The sequence below is a fragment of the Drosophila serrata genome, unplaced genomic scaffold, assembly GCF_035046125.1.
Source record: "Drosophila serrata isolate PLE 108 unplaced genomic scaffold, ASM3504612v1 contig_233, whole genome shotgun sequence".
NCBI lineage: Eukaryota > Metazoa > Arthropoda > Insecta > Diptera > Drosophilidae > Drosophila > Drosophila serrata.
This window is the reverse complement of record NW_028257131.1, coordinates 779,505-798,511: the sequence shown is the minus strand read 5'-3', so window position 1 is coordinate 798,511 and position 19,007 is coordinate 779,505. Positions and strand designations below refer to the sequence as shown.

The window sequence follows — 19,007 nt, the reverse complement described above, 5'->3', positions numbered from 1 at the left end:
GGCACTATTTTGTTTATCCTCTCTGAGAGCAAAAACTTTCCTCCACTGTTCTCTACTTTCATTTTCATATTTATTCTTTAGGTCGGGACGGCGCGAACGCCATTCCCGGCTACCAAAAATTACACGCACGAGTTATTCACATTAGGAATAATCGCAGAGGTCAACTCAGCCGAGGTGCAATGGCCAAGCCTCACTCCGGAGGAACCGCCTTCGTGATCACGGTTAACCTCTACGCCAGGTAAGTATGCTTTCCTCGGCTCGGCGGCAGGCTTTCCATGCCAGCGCTGCCAGAACCAGTTGAGAATCATATGGCGCTGGTGGCGACAGAAAAGCACCCCGTAAGTATGCTTCATAAAATGCTCTGGGCCTGCGCAGTTTGGACCGAGCTGAGAGTCGACAGCTGTTTCACGCTGTTTGTAGCGACTAAATGTTGTGTGTTTTATTTATATTATATTGTTTTATTGCTATCCCTTAAATTAATATTAAATTATTATGCATATATTTTTATAATTTTACTTGAGTATATATATAGTTTTTATACGCTAACTGTAAGAGGGAAACTAAATGGAAAGCTTTGCAGATTTTATACGGCTTTGCTAAATATTCATTAATATTTATTTTTAAATTTATTTGTTTATATTTGGGGGCTAAGCTTTATATTTATATTTTTATGCCACATTTCATTTTTATTTTAGTTTTACAACAAAGTCAGGAAAAGACTTTCCGTCATGAATTAAAATATAAATATAAGAATATAATAATAATATAATATAAATATAAATATATTTATAAAACATATTATAATAATTGGCTTCTGCAAGTCAAGAAATTTGGCCCAAAATGTAGAAAATAAGTTTTTAGCTTACAAAATATATATTTTTGTAATATAATAAAGAAAGACTATTTCAGGGAGCCCAGGTTTGTATGCCCTTGCGGTCTGCAAGTGGATCAATTGATTTAATTAAAGATCGATCGAACAAACATTACTAGTGTATAAAACATTTACAAATAGTAACAACCAGATTTTTTAGTTTATTTATATAACTTTCGATTTCTACTAAGCTTAACCTGAACTATGATATCGTAACAAATTAACATGTCTCAGAGTACATGTGGAATGTTTAAAAACGATAAAGATATACATATATTGTTCTATTATCGTTCCTAGGGCAGCTATATAAAATAGCCGTCTGATCTCACCCATATGTACATATGTTTGTATATACTTTTTGTATATACCTGCATTAAAATTAAGATATAAGATTTTCGGAGAAACGAAAATTACACCACTAATTTTTTTGACAAAATGTATAATATCCTAAAAAAAATGTTACGAAAATTTCGAAAATTGTCCTCTACAGTTCAAGGAAATGCCCTGAAAAGTCGCAGATTTATGTGTTTTAAAATACAGAATTTGTAATATCAACACGCTGCCAGAATTAAATATCTAAAAACTAACCACTGGAACCAAAGGTAGTCCGTTATACCAAAGAATTCATATATTAAATTGATCTATTGTTTTGTAATAATTAGCATATTCTTTAAGATTACAAAAGTATCAAACTATATCTGTAAATTCATCAGTTGGGTCTGTAATTTGTTTCTCTTCTCATCAGACGAAAAGTTTCTGCTTTATGATGATTAGCATCCTATTATAATATATTCCTACTTTACAGAATAGGTTTCTAAATCGATATCCATTCCAAAGTCCCATATTCAACATTTAAGTTAAGAATCCCAAAGAGTAATAATTCCAGAAATGTTTTATGCGTATTGCTAGAAAGTTTTTATTTTACATTTTGTATTTATTATAAACTATTTTGTTGTTTGTTTTTTTTTTTGCATTGTTTGTGTGTGCATTGTTAACACACATTGCCACGCAACTGCAACATATAATGAACACACACGAACGTGTTTAATGCATACAAAATAAGAATAATAATACAAATAATCGTAATTCATAATTATAGGTTGTGTAAGATTATCTAACTTAGTAATGCATAATGCGCGATTTGGGGCAGAAAATGAATATCAACGTATACATCTGTAGACTTGGCAGATATATATAGTAGATCTAGATATACAGATACAGATAATGCTATTATGAACTCGCTCTTGAAACTGTACATCGTTTTTTTTTTGTTGTTCATACGGTTGTGGTAATTCCTTTGTTATTTGTTATTTAGAATAATGCTTTACCATTACGTCGTTTACTGAATCTAAATCGTTTATAATTGTGTTCCTTCGTTCGTTTCCTATCTTCGTTTTAAATGTAAGCTCTAGATTTGGTGAGAAATACGTAAATGTTGCTGCTGTCGGGTAGTTTGCAATGGATTATTGCGAATAATTGGGTTTAACGATTACATTTCCATCATTGTTTGGTTTTTACACAATTATACACAATCTATGCACTTTGCCTGTGGCTGGCCATAAAAATATATCTGCGATATCAACTTTTACAATAATTAATCATTATGTTCAATGTTGCGCCAGCTGGCCTCACTTTCATTGTTTCGAAATCATTTTTACATTATACAGTAACGGAAATCAAACGTGAAACTTCAACATGCAACTGCGATCGGGAAGGGGGATCGGCTTTCGTTAATTTCGCAATTAATCGCATTGGTTTGCTAAACATAATGCAAAACTCAAGCACAGACAGTGTTCAGAAACTGCTTCCGCCTTTCAGCTGCATTAAATATTAATTAATTAATTAATTATAATAAATAAAGCCTAGTTTTAATGCCTGCTTCAAACTCGGACATCGTTCAATTACTACAGTATCTATGTATCTATAGACGTAAATACACTTGTTAATCGCTTATCGATTTTATATTAAATTTAATCTAGATTATCCTGGAATATTAATTTAATGTAGCCAGTCGCTCCGTCCAAGGGCGTCGCACAGAAGGGACAGACCGCCTGGAATCCGTTGGTGCCGTGCGGTATCTCCACGTTGGCCCAGTATCTGCAAGAGTCAAGTTTAACCCAGAATTAATACAGTCAATTCTTAGATTTTCTTAGGCTTTTGCCACTCACTTGACAGTTTTCTCAGTCGCCATGTGTCCGCACGGATTAAACGCAAAGGTTGGAGCGCCCACGTCCACATAGAAGGCGGGCTCGAGGCCCATGCACAGGGTGACCACTGGACCCAGTTCCAGGCACATGGGACAGCGACGGGCACCGGTGTTTACATCCTGACCCCAGTCATGATGGCCTGCCCGGGAAAAGAATACTGATGTTAGGGCTATGTTTCATTCAAGTTACAATTAAAACTCACCTTGGACATGGCCACAGTTTAAGTACACATAAGGCTGGTTCACCTGATCCCCAATGTTAACTTTGCGCGGTATAACCAGCGTATTCAGACCCACCGGGCACTGCGGACGACCGGCATTGATGGCATCGATAAGTTTCTCCAAATCATGTTTGGTCTGCAATTATTAATCAAATTGTAAATAAAGGTATATCGTTCTGTAGACTCGATGTCGACTCACCGGCGAGTGCTGCAAACCCTCGGCGGAACGCCAGAGCAGGGTTGCGCCGCAGAGATCAATAAGTGTGCCATCCTGCAGGATGTTGCATTCGTCGTAGATCTGTGGGATAAGTGAAAACGGAATGAGCTCGGCACCAAGGTGGGTCTGAAGATAATTAATTAACTTACCGGCTGACCCTTTTGCTGTGCCGAACGCGATTCGCGTAGACTGAAGACATCGCCGCCCACCGAGCATTCACGCCAGAGTCCGCACTTCGCACTGCCACCGCAAAAGGATCCTTTGGGGTGCATAATTAGCACGCCATTGGTGGTCAGGCCATCGATTTCCACGTTGTCCTGCCATTTCGTGGCCTTCTCCTGTACAAAGTCAAGTTCGAAGCTCATTAGAATTAGTGGGCGGGCGGGTTTAGGCCACACTTACCCCAAGGAATATGTTTCTGCTTGAATCGAAGCCGGCAGCGAATATTCTTGCCTTGGCAGGCTCACAGCGGTTGACCAGGATGCGGCAGGCGAAGCGAGAAATTGTGCTCTGCATCACCTTGGCGTCCTTCTTGTCGCCGGGCAGCGTGTCCATCACCACAAAGTCAATGGGTGACTCCGAGGAGCGTCCCACCTGGCGGAAGAGTGTGGAGAGCAATCGGAATTAGTCGAAGGAGTGATTGGGGGGAAACTACTGATTAGTGTGAGTAAGGTGAGTGCATGGGGCAATTTATCACTAAGCAAATAAATGCCAAATCATGCAATATTGGCATTACACTTTAGGCCAAATAAGGAAACGATACTCCGGCCATGAGGCCCATATAAATATTGAATGTCGCTTTGCCTGACCGGCTAAAAGTCAAGAGTCAAGACAGACCGATTCGGGGCAAGCTCCAATTAGCCAGAGAGCATTCATCAAAGTCAGGTAAGCTTTAGGGAATTAGATAACTTCTCCTGCTTATCGGCATCAACTCACCTGAAACATATCCGTTTCCGCATCCTCCTTGTACTCGACGATTACCGCCTGGTTGCGTGAGAGCGTGTACGAGATTGAGTGCTGGTTGGCATCCAGGATGGCCTTCGAGGTCTGTGGTGACTGTACGATGTAGTGCTTGGACCGCTTGACGCCGCTGGCCTCCGTCCGCTTGTGCAGCACGAACTTGGAGCGTCGCCGCCCTCGGTCTCCCTGTGGCAAGTAACCATTGTAGCTGCAACGACAGAGGAACATATTCAAATTCAGATTCGGATACAGATACACTAACTGGGCGATGTGGGGCAAGTTGATAAGCGACCGCCCCGAATTGGGGCCACGCGAGATTGTTGCTTAATTCGTTCGGTTTATAGGTCAAGTTCTGCGTCGGCAATATGTTTACGCAATTAGTGGAGCGCTTCTGCCTGCCTGGGCCTCCCACAGATAATGGGCACTAATAACTCAAAAGAATTGCGGGCTAGCCTAATGTGTTCGTTCCCCGGTTTTATTTCTGACTTTTTGCTACATTAGCCAGGCCATAAACCTTGGAAACAGCCGTCAATATTGGTAAATATAGGTATCATAGAGCCACGGCCCGTTGGCTTTAATAGCTTGATTATCTATTGTCAAGAAAAGGTGTAAAGGTATATAGTGTTTTTATCTCACTACATTTTTAAGAAATTAAAGAACAACTCGATCACAAACTAAACCTACAAATTTCCCTAGATATATTCAGTGAATAAAGCAATGAAATCTATCTTTTATGGTTTAAAATTATGTTATTCTGATCCCATAAAAATAGAGGTTTTAGATGCCTTGAAATTAAGGTACATATTTTCTACTTTTCTTATCTTTATTTATTTATTCCTGGCACTTCTTTTCATTCAATTTAACGATCCGATCATAAAATGTCAACAATAATTCTCCTGATTTTATTGACAATATTTGTAAGAATGTTGCCCGGAAAGAATGAACTCCCCCGCGACGTGCTTCCTTTGACAAGAGCACAAGTTTGTTTCCTATGAAATTATTCAGTCAAAGAACGATAATCAAGGGGGGAATGTGTCCCGTGAGTGATGTAAAGTTCTCGGAACACCGAAACTCGTCAAACGTCTCAAAAGCATCAATCCAAATTCATGTTTACAACGACGCGACGTTTGACCCCCTTGAGGCCTTTGTGTTGTTGTATCTTTAATATTGTAACGACGTCTCGGATTTATATTCATGCCCACATTTTGCCGGTTAACCAAATTTATTTTGCCTTGTTTTCTTCGTTGTTAATTGTTAATTGGTTATGTCTTATTTTGACGACAGCAATTAAGAGTATGAAATCCCAGTGATCGCTTTGACTTGCGTTGTCCAGACCCATCATCGTCTGGTTGTCCATCATATATCACAGACCGACCAGCGTGAAGTGACCACATGTTGCTCGGGGAACCAGCATGGTCGCCGTGATAAATGGGGAATTGATGGAGAACTATGGCCAGATGCCTAAAGCCCAGCCTGCCTTCGTCCTATGGGCAATTAAAAAGTGTTAAGATAACACAAATGGGGGGACACAAAGGGCGCAACTGCAGCTTCATCTCGGAGCGCTTTTGGGCTAATGACTCAAGTCTGGAGCCGCAGTCTGAGCCGCACTTTGGTGGTGACTCAGCGTTGACCAAGCGTTGCCAATCAGCAGAATGTCAGGCGAGCATCAAGATTTACAATCATCCGTCCCGGCTGCTGGCCAGAACCATCAATCTCCGCCAGCGGAGGACGGAGCGCTGCGTGGCTCAAAATTTATGCGGCTCTCCACGGCTCTATGTTTACAGAGCCGGCACTTGGACTTCTGTAAGTCGGTGGAGCCGTGTGTTTGACTGATTGGGTTTATGGCTCGAATCGGAATCGGAATAGGAGAGGTCCCCCAGAGGTCTCGAGCAAGCGGTTTTGGTTGAAGATCCCATAAAAAGGCAGTGAATCCTAATTTCTGATTCCATGATGGACGATAATAGATTTCATGAGATTGTGTTCGGATAGTGTCGCTGTGAAATGTAACTGGTTAGGCAGAGACTGGACGAGGGATTAAGCGGCTTTCAAGGCACTTTGTGTTGCATAATTAAGTAGATGGCATAATTCCAGACTTTGACAAGGGATTTTATAAATAATTAAAGCATTTAAGAATAGCAAACCAATTGAAACTTGAAAGGAATTCATCTGATGCACTTTCAAGAGAAAGAAAAGAGGTATTTTACAAGGTCTTGTTCCTTGTTTCTTAAATAAACCAAAGCGAAAGTTGTGCGGAAAAAAATGAATTATCTCAATTGAAGGCATATTCAGCCTTTCAATGACCTACCCTTTGTTTTTCTGTTAAGCTTTTCAAGTAAAATAAATGCTTCAAGTCGAAGAACAAAGAACTTGAAGTGCTCATTTCAGCACTTGTCAAGTGAAAGCCCCTCCGCTCCTCCTATTCCTCGTAACAGTTAAGACCACCTACGTTCTTACCATTCAAGTATATAGTATATAGTATAGTGTAGTGACTTATACACTATTGTTTGGACTTACCCGAGTATCACTAGTTCCCCGTAGCGCAATCGCGGTTTGTCATGACCATCGCCACCGTCTTCAGCCAGTATGGGAGATTCGGTGCCGTCGGTGCTGCAAGGAGAGGGAAATGGAATTGAAAATTAAATTTTTAATGGAATTGCATCTTGTCCAACTAACTTTGCTTTTTTCATTATTATTATTATTATTTTTACCCTGGCATCGCAAGGAAACTGATTCGACGACTGCTGGGCCATTATGTTATGCAAGAAAAGGGAAACAATAAGGGAAAAGTTCTCCAAGTAGAAAATAGAGCAAAACAAAGGAAGGAAAATGGCATAGAAAGCGAGGAAATTTCAAAGTAAATGCTAAAGGAATTGTTCATTTTCAGCATTACTTATATGTGTTGCTCCTTTTTCCTTGCTACACAGAGGGAGAAATCTGATTTTACACTTTGATTTAATTATTTTTATTGTGAATATATTAGAATTTATTTATAACAAGAATCCTGGAGGGAGCTAGGGCTAGCAAACTCATCAAATGCAATTATTATCTCTCTTTGAGACATAATTAAATTCATTTCGCTCTGTGCTTATTTTCCACTGCAAACTTCTTGGCTTTCTAGAATTTCGAATGGGGGGAAAATGGCTCCGCTCTGTCTCCGCTGCCAGCACTTTTCACAGTCTTGGAAGTCTTAGGAATGTTGCAGTATAGAGTCTATCCTGCCTCAAGTTACTTACTAGCCCGATCGGCACAACTTGTAGGTAATCGCCTAATTAGGGTGGATAATGATGCCCCAAATTAGTTGGGAATTGCACATTAAGTACAACGAATTTCTCATTAGCATTGGATGACATAGCAGCAGCTCCTCCTTCTGCTGCAGTGCCTCCTCTGCTTTATTTTTATTACATCTAAATTCAGGTTTCGGGGCACATCATCATAAACTTATTTACGGCAATCTAATAAAGCAGCCTGGCGCCGGTTGACGCCCACTTTACCCCCCAAACACACACCCTCATGGGATGCCAAATGGTATTTTTTTTGTGATTTTTTTTAATGTACTCTGCAGCCAAAGGGGTGCAGCCAAAGGGGGGGAATTTGCAACGGGCGCCGCTCTGGGGTTGCATTGATTTTTGCTCGCTGCATTTAAACTTGCTCCCCTTTTGCGTGGACTGAATGGAAATGTGGGGAAGCCAAAGCCAAGGCACAAAGGGGGGGAGGACTGCTGGCACTTAAATTGTGCAGCGCAGACAGAATTTCAGAGCCCACAAACAAGGGGGAGGGAGGGAGGTAGGGAGAGATGGTGGGCAATGGGGGTTGCAAGGTGAAATGGCAACTGCTCATCACTCCTCTACCCCTCTAACGCTGTCGGTCCCTCTGTGTTTGCAGACTTCAAATTAGCGCTGCAACTTTGTTTAGATATGTACAGACACATCTGACAGGCCGTACAGTCATGTCTCTAACCTTAAATAGGCAGCCAGAGCTTTAAATTTTGACATGGAGCATATTAATGGTGGATTAAATCGCAGGATAAGCCAAGTTAATTGTGTGTTAGTATTACCATTATTATGTATTTAAGCTAGACATCCATTTGAGCTTAAAATCCAAGTAAAAATAATACAAACATGTATTTTCCCATTTATTTAAAGGGGTTAAATTACACCTAAACCCTATAGCTTATATGGAGATGCCAGATGACAATCTGACCTAAAACCCCTATTTAAAATTACACATTTTCTCTGAAGTTGATCCTTGATTTCAAATTTGGTTACCATAACCATACTTTTAATAAAAGTTACCTTCATTAAACACACATTTTTAAATAACTAAAATGACAATACTCCCATTCAGCATTCAACAGGTTACTTTGGCTAAAAGCAAACGCACACAAGTTATGAATTCTTAGACAAATGAAACCAAATACGTCATTTGGGCTTCAATTAGGCTCCATCGTTCTCATACTTGCTACTATAGGGGCTGCCCACCCAGCATAAAGTGGGTTAAATTGATTAAGCCAAGCATGATTAATATTAATAGAAGTTTGACTCAGTGTTTGTCATTTGACTCTAAATTAAATTCAATTAACAGGCTGAAGGGAAAACAAAAGGCAAATGGCAATATTGAAATGGGAATCGAAGTAAATATTTACACAATATGTGTGTGGACATAATGTGAGCTTTATTGCCAGATGTCCCAGAATCCACATGGTATTACAAAATTTTCAATTGAAACTCACTTCCCATTTCGGAGGGCCTTCTTCCCCAAAGTATTGAAAGCAATATTTCCCGCAGGGTTCGCTCAAAAGCGAATTCATTAACAAATCGCATAAATCTTGATTATTTGACATCGGCGGGAAAAAACAGTGGTGAATATAAGCTCTCTGCGTGACTATTTCACATGCAATCAGCTGTTCTGGCACCAAAAGAATTTATCGATTTTCAAAGGCAACATGCCACTATTTGCATACATTTCAATTTCGAAACTAAACCAAGCACATTACGACAGGCCAACCGAAAAAGCTGGCAAAAAAAAAAGAGAAATACAAATACAAATACAAATGAAAAGGAAAAACCATAGGAAACATTGTGCGCTATAAAAAAGATATACATGGAGTTACTTCCAACACCGAACAGAGCTCAGGGGGGGGGGCGAAGGCAGGCGATACAGATACTAAAAGGGGCATCCATGAGATACGATATCTTTGGATGGCGCGTCCCTAGTATTTGTGTTTTGTGTTTGCACTCGTATTTGTGTTCGTAGTTTCTGTATCTGTATCCGTGTATCTGTGTATCCGTGGTGCCGGCTCCGGTTTTGTACTTTTGCCGTTTGCCGTCTGCTGTCTGTTGTTTAGGGAAATCAATTTTCATGTCTGTGTGTGCTGGTGCTGTTGATGTTGCTGTTGCGTTGCTGTTGCCGGTGTTGGTTGTGGTATTTGTGTTCGTGGGGAAAGGGCGTTAGTGTATTCCATCCATTATAATGCCATACCGTACCAAACTACACCGCCCCGTTGCATGACAGAGCTCTCATAGAATCGATTTTCCCTCATTTGCCTTGCATGCAAGCCACACGGTAAAAAAGAATGATCCCGAATATAATGGTCGATGGGGCATTAATTAGTTGATCGATTAGGCATACAAAATAAGTACAAATGAGTATAGGAATATAATGGAACCAGAGCCCTAGTCCCTTCTGAAACCATTGACCTTTCTTAAACCATCTTCTGTAGAGAATTAATTATAGATTGAGGCAAAGTTCTACCCACTAAGCCATAAAGCATTTATTTTTAGATGAGCTGAGCTGAGCTTCTGTAAATAACTAGGGGATATCCCTCAGAACTCATTATTTCTTCCCGTGCATCACCCAAAACCAGAACGAGACCCACAACAGGCCTCCTCTATAGTTGGTCGACACAATCGCATTACAATAAATTTTACCAACTAACGCAAAGGGCAAACATTTTCCCCTGATTGCATGCTAAAGAGTGCACCACCAGGACCCCCATCAGCAATGGAAAACTCAAGGGTAGGGCTAGGAAATCAGGGCAAGAGTGGTGACCCCCTATATAGGCCCGGTTGGTTTGCTGACCAGACCGGACCAACCGCAGCGGTTTAATGTCACGGGGTCGGGTCGCAGTTTATGCAAATTAATTTGATTATTACACTAAAGTAAGCCAGGTATTCGTTGCACTCATTTGATTAGCTCAGCCCGCCCACCTTGGCGCACTCCCCCAATAAATGGGGGCTCTCCCCTGCAAGGCTTTTAGCGTCTCGTTGCACCTCTAATTGAGTTTATGCGGCATGAGGGGGCAACTGTGGATGTGTGAAAAACAACCGCAGAAAGCAACAACAAGAGTCAAAAGGTCAGTTGGATTGGAAATAAAGAAAAAGAAAATGGTAAAAAGAGCGTAGAGAAAAGCTATACGAGGTGCTTTAGTAATCATTCTATTGTTATTTTAAGATATTTATGTAATAGAAAGGTCCTAAGAGATATTACATTATTTTTAGCTAAAAGATAAATTAAGAAATCTTTAAGTGGAACTTTATTGTTGTACTTTTAAGATAGAACCATCTATAAGTATCTAATAAAGAGAATCTACTGAAGCCTGTTAGTTGTATTTTTTGCTAACAGATATTTTAAGAAACTTTCTTATATATGTTGTACTCTTAAGAACCATCTATCATTATCAAATAAAGAGATTCCACTGAATCCTAGTTAGTTGTTACTCTCCTGGTAAATCCTTAAGATACATAGCGTCATAATGAAACTTAACAAAAATAACACTATACTCAAATATAAAACTTTTCGATCAAATTCTGGTCTCTGGTAGCAGCTGCAACTGCTTCTTCTTCTGCTCCAGTTTCGGTTTCAGTTCACTATATTTATAACTTTCATAAATCTTTGAGTTTGCCTGTCAACAGCAGCGGTCGTGGTGGAGGTGGAGCTGGAGCTGCTTTATTTACATGCGGCGACAGCGGAAGAGATATATTTGAACGCACCAGATACAAAAACAACAACAATAATAAAAAAAGATGTAGAAAAGATAGTTGCACTTCTTGTTTATTTGCAGCATTTGAAATTTGAGCTGGGCAAAGCGGTGGAGATTCCCTCGCTGCATTATTCAAACTGCAGGGTCGCCCCTCGACTGTCATGCCAAATAAATGCAAAGACCGGCAAAGTGCAATGGCAGATTAAACAATAAACAAGAGGGGGAGAGAACAATGGCAAAAACACCGACACAGACAGACGACACTTTTTTTTTTGCAGATACATTGCAGGTGCCCAGGTAGAACACAAATACACACACACACACACACACACACACAAGAGGGGCCCCAGCAAGAAGGGCAGGTGTTTCGTTACCATATTTTATGGTTAAATTTGCGGTTTGTGCTTGGGTTAGCTGATGGCCTGTCTTCCCATGCTGCTTCCCAAGCCCATTCATATGCTGTGGATGTCTGCTCATGTATCTGTATCTGAATCCAAGTTCTCTCCACTCGGATTTGGATGTGTATCCGTATCTCTAGCTCTACATGTATCTGTATCCGTATCTGTATGTGTATCTGTGCACATGTCTCTGACACACAGCTGTTTGCATTTCAAGAATGAAACTCTCATTGAGACAACTTCAAAAAAGTAAGAAAAAAAAGCAGGAAAGAAACATTCACGAAAAAAACTCGTTTTGCCAGCAAAAATTTCAGCACAAAGAATGGCAAAAAGAGAAAAACATCATCAAAAATTTCGGTAGCATAAAAAGAGAAGCAAAGCAATACATAAACATAGTTGTATATACAAATATATAACCATATTCATTAACTTTGTATCTTTGATAAATCCATACATCCATCTTTGATAAAAAATACACTAAACTAAAGACAAACTAATGCAAACTCCTGACTAAGTTAAATTCAAACACTCAGTAATCTATCAATAAAAACAAGTAAGCTCGCACTTTACAACTTTATTAAGAAATATATATTATATATAACTTTAAGTATTGACCATTGGCTAACTGAAAAATATAGTAAATCAGGAAGTAATTCATGTCACAAGCTAACCGAGTAATACATTTACTAGATACATGAATTGCATTGTTGCCTTTAAGACACAACGTATTTGCAATCGGTTGACAGGGTCAAAGAGTTTTGTGGGTCTTGGCCGGGTTTTTTAAGCCTTGTTAGCGGCAGCTCACTAATTTCATTTATGCAAATCCCCGGCCTGTCAATTTCTTAACAACTTTTCTTTAAACACAACCAGCCGGACAGCGAAACAGACTGCTCTTTCTTTCTTTTACATACATGTATGTATAGATGTATCTGTATCTCTGTTTGGGTTACATAATCAGCAGAAATTTCATTTAAAGCTTGTTTGGTGTCCCCGCTATAAGGTTTGGTTTTTGCTGCTTTGTACTTTTATTTTTTTTACAAAAAACATTTGTCTAAACCGAACAATAGAGGTTTTCTTGTTTTGTATGCTCCCTGATCTTGGCACTTTTTTTGTTTGTCTATGCAGCGGCACGTCGCCAGTCGACCAATATTATTGCCTTTGGTGTATGGTTTTTCTTTTTCCAGCTGCTTTTTGGCAAACAAATTTGCACTACTCCAGCAAGAGTCTGACTAAAATTAAACAAACAAACAGAGACTGCGGCGGCGAGTTTACTTGCCAAACGTTGGAGGAGCTGCCTGCTCTTGAGCACGTTTGCTGGTAGACAGACTCTGCCCCAAACGAGGTATGTTGGAATATGGTTGAGGTTTCCTTCACCAACTGAATCTTATCTGGTTTAAGTTGGAATATATTACATAAAAAAGCAAACCAACTTAATAGAATTCTTCTTAAGCTCTAGCATTTCGAAATGACTTCCTTAGATATTGTATCTCAAGCTTATTTATTATTAGAAAAATCATTAAATGTTTGCTTTATAGATGAAAATCTCCATTAGCTGGGCAGAGTATTAACTCCTCCGCTTTGATCTATTGTCTGGCTGGATTTCCCTAAAGCTGCGTCCACATTATGTTTCTATATTTATGGATTTTCCTTTTGCGTCCTGACAGTATTTCGCTTTTGGTTGTTACCCTACGTTCGTGCTGGTTTTCTCCTGTTTTTCGTCTAAAAATAAAGACCACGAGGAGCCGAGTCGGAAACCGACCGAAAACAGCCCCATTTTCCGTGCTAATAGTTTCGCTTTTCATTCGTGGAGTGCTTCTATTTATGAAGTTGCCTCCATTACCTGATTTGGAGCATTGTTTCGCCTCGGGAGCGATGTCGTCTGGGATGCACCAGTGACATAAAAACTGAAAAAAAAAAAACCCGAAATGCTCGACTCGTGGCCAACAGTTTGTTATCGAAATGGAAGCGTGAATATGCTAATTTCCCAGTTTTTTTTTTCTCCTCACTCTCCATATTTTTCCTTATGGCCAAGCGTCATCGTCGAATGGCACCGCATTATCGCCAAGCGTTGCTTCGAACAATTTTAATAAACAAATGCCAAGTGCTGGGTTGAGCCGGGCACGAGTTCTTTCTGCTGTATGCGTGATTATGAAACTAATGACAGACTTAGCGGGCTTTAGATGGAAATTAATGGCGGAGAATGCGAGGGGTCCGAATGGAAATGAGTTGTTCTCCGGCACAGCTTCCTCAATAATAGTAGTAGTTCTCATTTAATTATTCTGCCCCCCTAAATGGATCTGGGAACGAAAACTGGAGTACTTATTTCTACTTGTGTATTCGCGGAACATTTAATCATTTCTTCTTTTAACTATGAATGATGTCAGAGGTTCATAACCGTAGGTTATGCATTCTTTTTTTCGAGTTCTTACTGGTATCAAGTGACGATAACACACTCTGGCTTCGATAAGAATAACATTTAAACTCCACCAAAAAAGTGACAACAGACAAACTTCAACGAAATGAAAGTATTTCTTGTGAGTTCGAAATAAAACCAATAAGATTTGGTAAATCTGAAAGTTGATTCACAAAGGTGACTAAACCATTTGCTTGGTATTCCCTGTACATTACCAAAAATCCATTCCCAATTCAAATTTCTCGTCATAAATAGCCGCAGGTTGTTAAACTCATTAGCACCCAAAAAAGAAATAATAGAAGGTAGGAATACATCAACCGCAAAGAGAAAATATAGATGACTTGTATGCCTCGACCATAAAATACCTCAGGATGTTCAAATTGGTTACAGAACTTTGAATAAAAATATGGAAAGAAATCCAATTTCGTACAAAATGATCTTATAGCCATTGAAAAAGTATTGTATATCATATTTAATAAATATTAAATACATGTAAATGTTGATCTTAAACGGGGAATTGAAATAAGAAATTGATGTGTAACTAAGTGTATGACAATAGAAAAAGGTATGGATAATGGGCATATAAAGCACAATATAGTATGAAACCATCAAGCCCTTCCCCTAATGCTAAATTCCAGGGTATTTGCATGTGCAGGCCCAAAATCGCAGCTAGCTTGATGGGGCATTAAGCTATTTCCACCGCCGGCGTAGGCGGTTCCCTTTGCGATCTTTTTTTGTTTTTGGTCGAAAAGCGCTTAATTATGGAGAGGCCTCGGTTCCCCGCTGGTTCCCCAACCAAACCTAAAAACTAAAGGCAAAACCAACAGCACGGCCGGGCCTAATGAGCAAACGGAAATTGAAACTTTTATTTGGCGCTGTTTAAATAAACATTTAAACAAAATGTGACATAATTTGGCCAAATGAAAAGCGAGCAAATAAACATTGAAGAAAGCCAAGAGCGTTACACATTGCAGGTGCGAAAGGCAACGCAGCAGAAACAAAGAAAAGCGAAACAATAATGAAAAAGTTATGAAAATTGTCGACACAGATGCGTGACTAAAATAGTTATGACATAATAAACATACCCACTAAACACACACAACACACCAGAAAGAAAAATAAAACTAAACCAAAGTAGTGCGGATTTTATAACGATTTATTAGACTTGCCTTACTTTGGGCCCAGAAATGGGTGAAGAAACACACTCGGTTAAGAAATCAGTTTCGACTTTCGGAGGAAGAGAACGAGAACCTCGTTCGACTCCAAGTAAATTGGAAAAGGGAATGGAAAACTGGCACAGCAATTATCTGACAAGCCACTATCAATCGCGGTGCCGTCAGTAACGAGACGAAGACCATGCCCTGCGATCGTCAGTCTATTGACCCATATAAATGGCTCAGTTCGGTTCGGTTTCTACCCCAAATCCCCACTCCAGTGGGCACCTCCATTTGCTCAACTAATCGTAGATCAATCATTAGAGCGGCAAAAGCCTTTCGATACTCTTACCTAGCGGCATTACAAATAAGCGATAATGCTGATAAGGTAAGCCTATAAATGGGTAAAAAATAGAAGCGCTGCACTAAAAATGTTCACTTATAAAGTAAGCTATAGAAAGGATTACGATACTTTTTCCGATATCAAACAGATGTCTGATAGATTACAGTCCCAGGAACTGCCTAATATCAGTATTGAAAGTCATTTAGCAAAGTCAAAGCGTGGACAATGGAACTCCAAAAGCTGTCAGCTCCTATTTTTACATATACTTCACTTTTATTTACCCTTCGATATCAATCACCTTTAATTGCAGCACTTTTATAGACTCCTGACATGTTCCAGAGTATTCCCAGATCGGTCTTCTAAAAATACCTCTCTATTTCTTCAGTTGGAGTAGCTTTTCTTTTCTTTTTCCTTAGAATTGCAGTGCCTCCCATTTTCCTCGATTTCTTTGTTGTCTGCATGTGTGTGGCGGTTATTTTGGTCACTGCTTCTAGACCCAACCAGCCATGCATCCATCCATCCATCGCATCGGATTGGATCGGATCGAATCGTAACGAATCGAGTCCACTCCAAAGAATGACTCTATTTTTGGCAGCACTCTAAGATTTATGATCAAACGTCTGCCACTCTGACAGTCGATTCAACTCTCTGTGGCCCGGCTCAGTCAGCCATGTTTACACACTTTAATTGCCGGGCAACAGAGAGGAACAAGCAGCACGACAGGAAATACTCGGGCGGTTGAAAATTGGTTATTTCATTTTAGTTTTTTTCATATTTCTTTTTCTGCCCCGACTCCCGCCCAAGTGAGCTGAAGAGCTTCGAGCTCCGAGCGATGGCTCTCTGGCCATAATCAAGCCAATTTAATAATATGTTACGCTGCACACAATTTCACCTGCGAGCACATTGGCCAGTCCGGAATGGGGATGGAGATGGAGATGGTTGGGTATGAGGATGGGGCAGAGGATGTGTTGGATGCGGAGTGTTTCACCTCCTAAAGGTAGGTATCTGGCGCAATTTGATTAAAAACTGTTGCCCCTGCCATATCGAAAAGAAAAGTAAGAATGCTCTTATCGACCTTAAAATACCATGCACTCTGCCTACTTTATGGGATTTTAAAGTGGAGAGAAAGCCATCATACCCTTTAAATCCACAATTACTGGGTAGCTATCAGGGGTGGGATCTTGAAAACTTTTGGCCATGATATACGTGACACTTCGGCGCCGAGATCCTGACTTTGACGAGCTGCTAAACTCAAAGATAATCGGTTTTTGCGCATTAGAAAGAAGGAAGCTTTTTTTCTGAGTCAGAAAATAAAAATAATATAAAATCGTCATGGTAACAGCAACAGCAAAAGCAACAGCAGCAGCAGCTGCACAAAGGGCAGCAGCACTTGGTTGCTGCCTTTTGCTTTTGCTTTTGATGTTGATGTTGCTGTTGCTTTCGGGTAGCAATTTTGCACGTAATTCGTCACGTAGCGAGATGTTGTTGGTGCTAATTATGCATTGAAAATGCTCTCCAGCCAGCAACAATCTGCATGGCCAAAACCCAGACCCAGGCAACTCGACCATGAGGAGGCGAAAGGAGGAGAGGAAGCAAGTACACTTGGGGAAAATCGAAGTATCAACTTCACTTGAAGTCAGAGAAATAAAATGTAAATATAACAAGTTAAACTTTGCCTTAAACTAAGCTTATATCATTATTAAAGTATGTTACTAGATACTTTATATTGATAGTTGGATTAATTTTCCTCCAAGTGCATCGATGGAGAGTGGGAGAGATGCCAGCTGCTCGGTGATTGCCAGCCGCAGGCCAAACTATGAAAATGCAACACCAAACCGGCGAGAGCAACAATCAACATTCACCAATTAATGCCAAATTGAAATGAAGCCATAAAATGGACGGCCAAGACGAGAGGCAGGCTTTATGGCCTCGATCACCTCCACCCACCCACACCACACCAGACCACCATCGGCACCGGTTCAATGGCATTTAATGGCACTCGATTGACATTTGTCCCGAAATCGATATGCGCGACAAGACACAATTCTTCGAAATCTAAATCAAGGCGGTGGAAATGAATTATGTCAATCAAAGCGGCCTAGCCAGCTTGACTCGGCTCAACTAAAAGCAGTCAGATGCCAAAGGTCGCAGACCAAAAAAAGCAAATAAAACCAAACACACATATACACACTGTTCAGAAAACGTGCAGTTTTGGGTCAGACACGGCATGACCTCCACTCCAATCCCTCTCTCTCTCTCAACATTTCCAACGAAGGCAAAATAGCCGGGTGTGCGTGGATATTGATTTGTTAGATTGGCATAACTGCCATTGGGATTATATAGTACTACTAGTAGAAGCAAACAAACAAGGGCTTGCAGGATATCGATAGACCGGGAAAAGCATCATTAAGCTGATTGCTGGTATCGATAGGTCCCCCGGTTGCCAGTACAAATTAGCCGTCAAGTTGGCTGAATCATTTCTAATGCGTTCTCCTAGTCCCATAGCCCAATTATGGCTGTCACTGGTATTACCAAGAAATAATGGTAACCAGCCGAGCAAAGGCTATGCAAATAATTAATTGGAAATCGTTGCTGGGCGACCTCCTCACCAGCCACGATACAATTTTCACGAAAATCCAAGCGAGAGAATATCGCATTCGTCATCGGAAGTGCGCACACACAAACAACAGACGTACTTTCGGTGTATACACATAAGTACATGTTTATTTTAATATCAAGTGCTGGGAACTCGGCTCCTTTCACCTTTCCCCTTGGTGGCCAGCTATCCCACCCATTTTCCCAGAACCCAGAACAGAGAACCCCTCGAAAAGCACCCAGCTGGCTGGTTCTGTAACAACAAGCGTTGGCAAAACAGTTGTTGCCAGGCCAACTGTGCCGATTATGTCACCGAGAGCTGTATGGGTTAAAGAAGAACAGCTACCCCACCCACGCCATATCCCTATTTCTTGCACTGTTTGCACAACCCCCCCAGACATCGCCCTCTAAGCCGCACTTCTTGCATCCCGCATTCATCATCATCATCATCATTACGTGTTCTGTGGCATTTTGTCGTCGTTGTCATCGTCGTCGTCGTCTGGTTTCTTGCCTCTCAGGCACTCTGCTTTTGACCGGGTTCTGTGCCGTGGCTCGTAAGCTGGCTTATTGCTGTTACCACGTCAAAAGATCTCGGGCTCAATGCGGTGAAAAATGTCAATCCAACTGATTGGGATCGTGATTATGTTGAC

The 19,007-nt window shown here is 40.5% G+C and overlaps 1 protein-coding gene and 1 non-coding gene across 3 annotated transcripts in view; both read right to left on the bottom strand.

Moving 5' to 3' along the window:
• Positions 1 to 81: 81 nt before the first annotated feature.
• On the bottom strand, positions 82 to 246 carry LOC147644081 (U1 spliceosomal RNA). Its single transcript, XR_015271089.1, has one exon. It is a non-coding gene; the product is annotated as a U1 spliceosomal RNA (small nuclear RNA).
• A 1,516-nt stretch (positions 247 to 1,762) lies between these two features.
• The window catches only part of Pli (E3 ubiquitin-protein ligase pellino), a 31,829-nt gene continuing 14,584 nt past the window's right edge, over positions 1,763 to 19,007 (bottom strand). For both annotated transcript variants that reach the window (XM_020957614.2, XM_086830285.1), the window contains exons 3-10: positions 6,990 to 7,082; positions 4,452 to 4,683; positions 3,918 to 4,109; positions 3,665 to 3,853; positions 3,498 to 3,596; positions 3,281 to 3,434; positions 3,040 to 3,217; positions 1,763 to 2,968 (exon numbers count right to left, since the gene is read on the bottom strand). In XM_020957614.2, the coding sequence (XP_020813273.2) occupies positions 2,842 to 2,968; positions 3,040 to 3,217; positions 3,281 to 3,434; positions 3,498 to 3,596; positions 3,665 to 3,853; positions 3,918 to 4,109; positions 4,452 to 4,683; positions 6,990 to 7,082 (1,264 nt within the window). In that variant the 3' untranslated portion in view covers positions 1,763 to 2,841. The remainder of the gene's footprint in view (positions 2,969 to 3,039; positions 3,218 to 3,280; positions 3,435 to 3,497; positions 3,597 to 3,664; positions 3,854 to 3,917; positions 4,110 to 4,451; positions 4,684 to 6,989; positions 7,083 to 19,007) is intronic.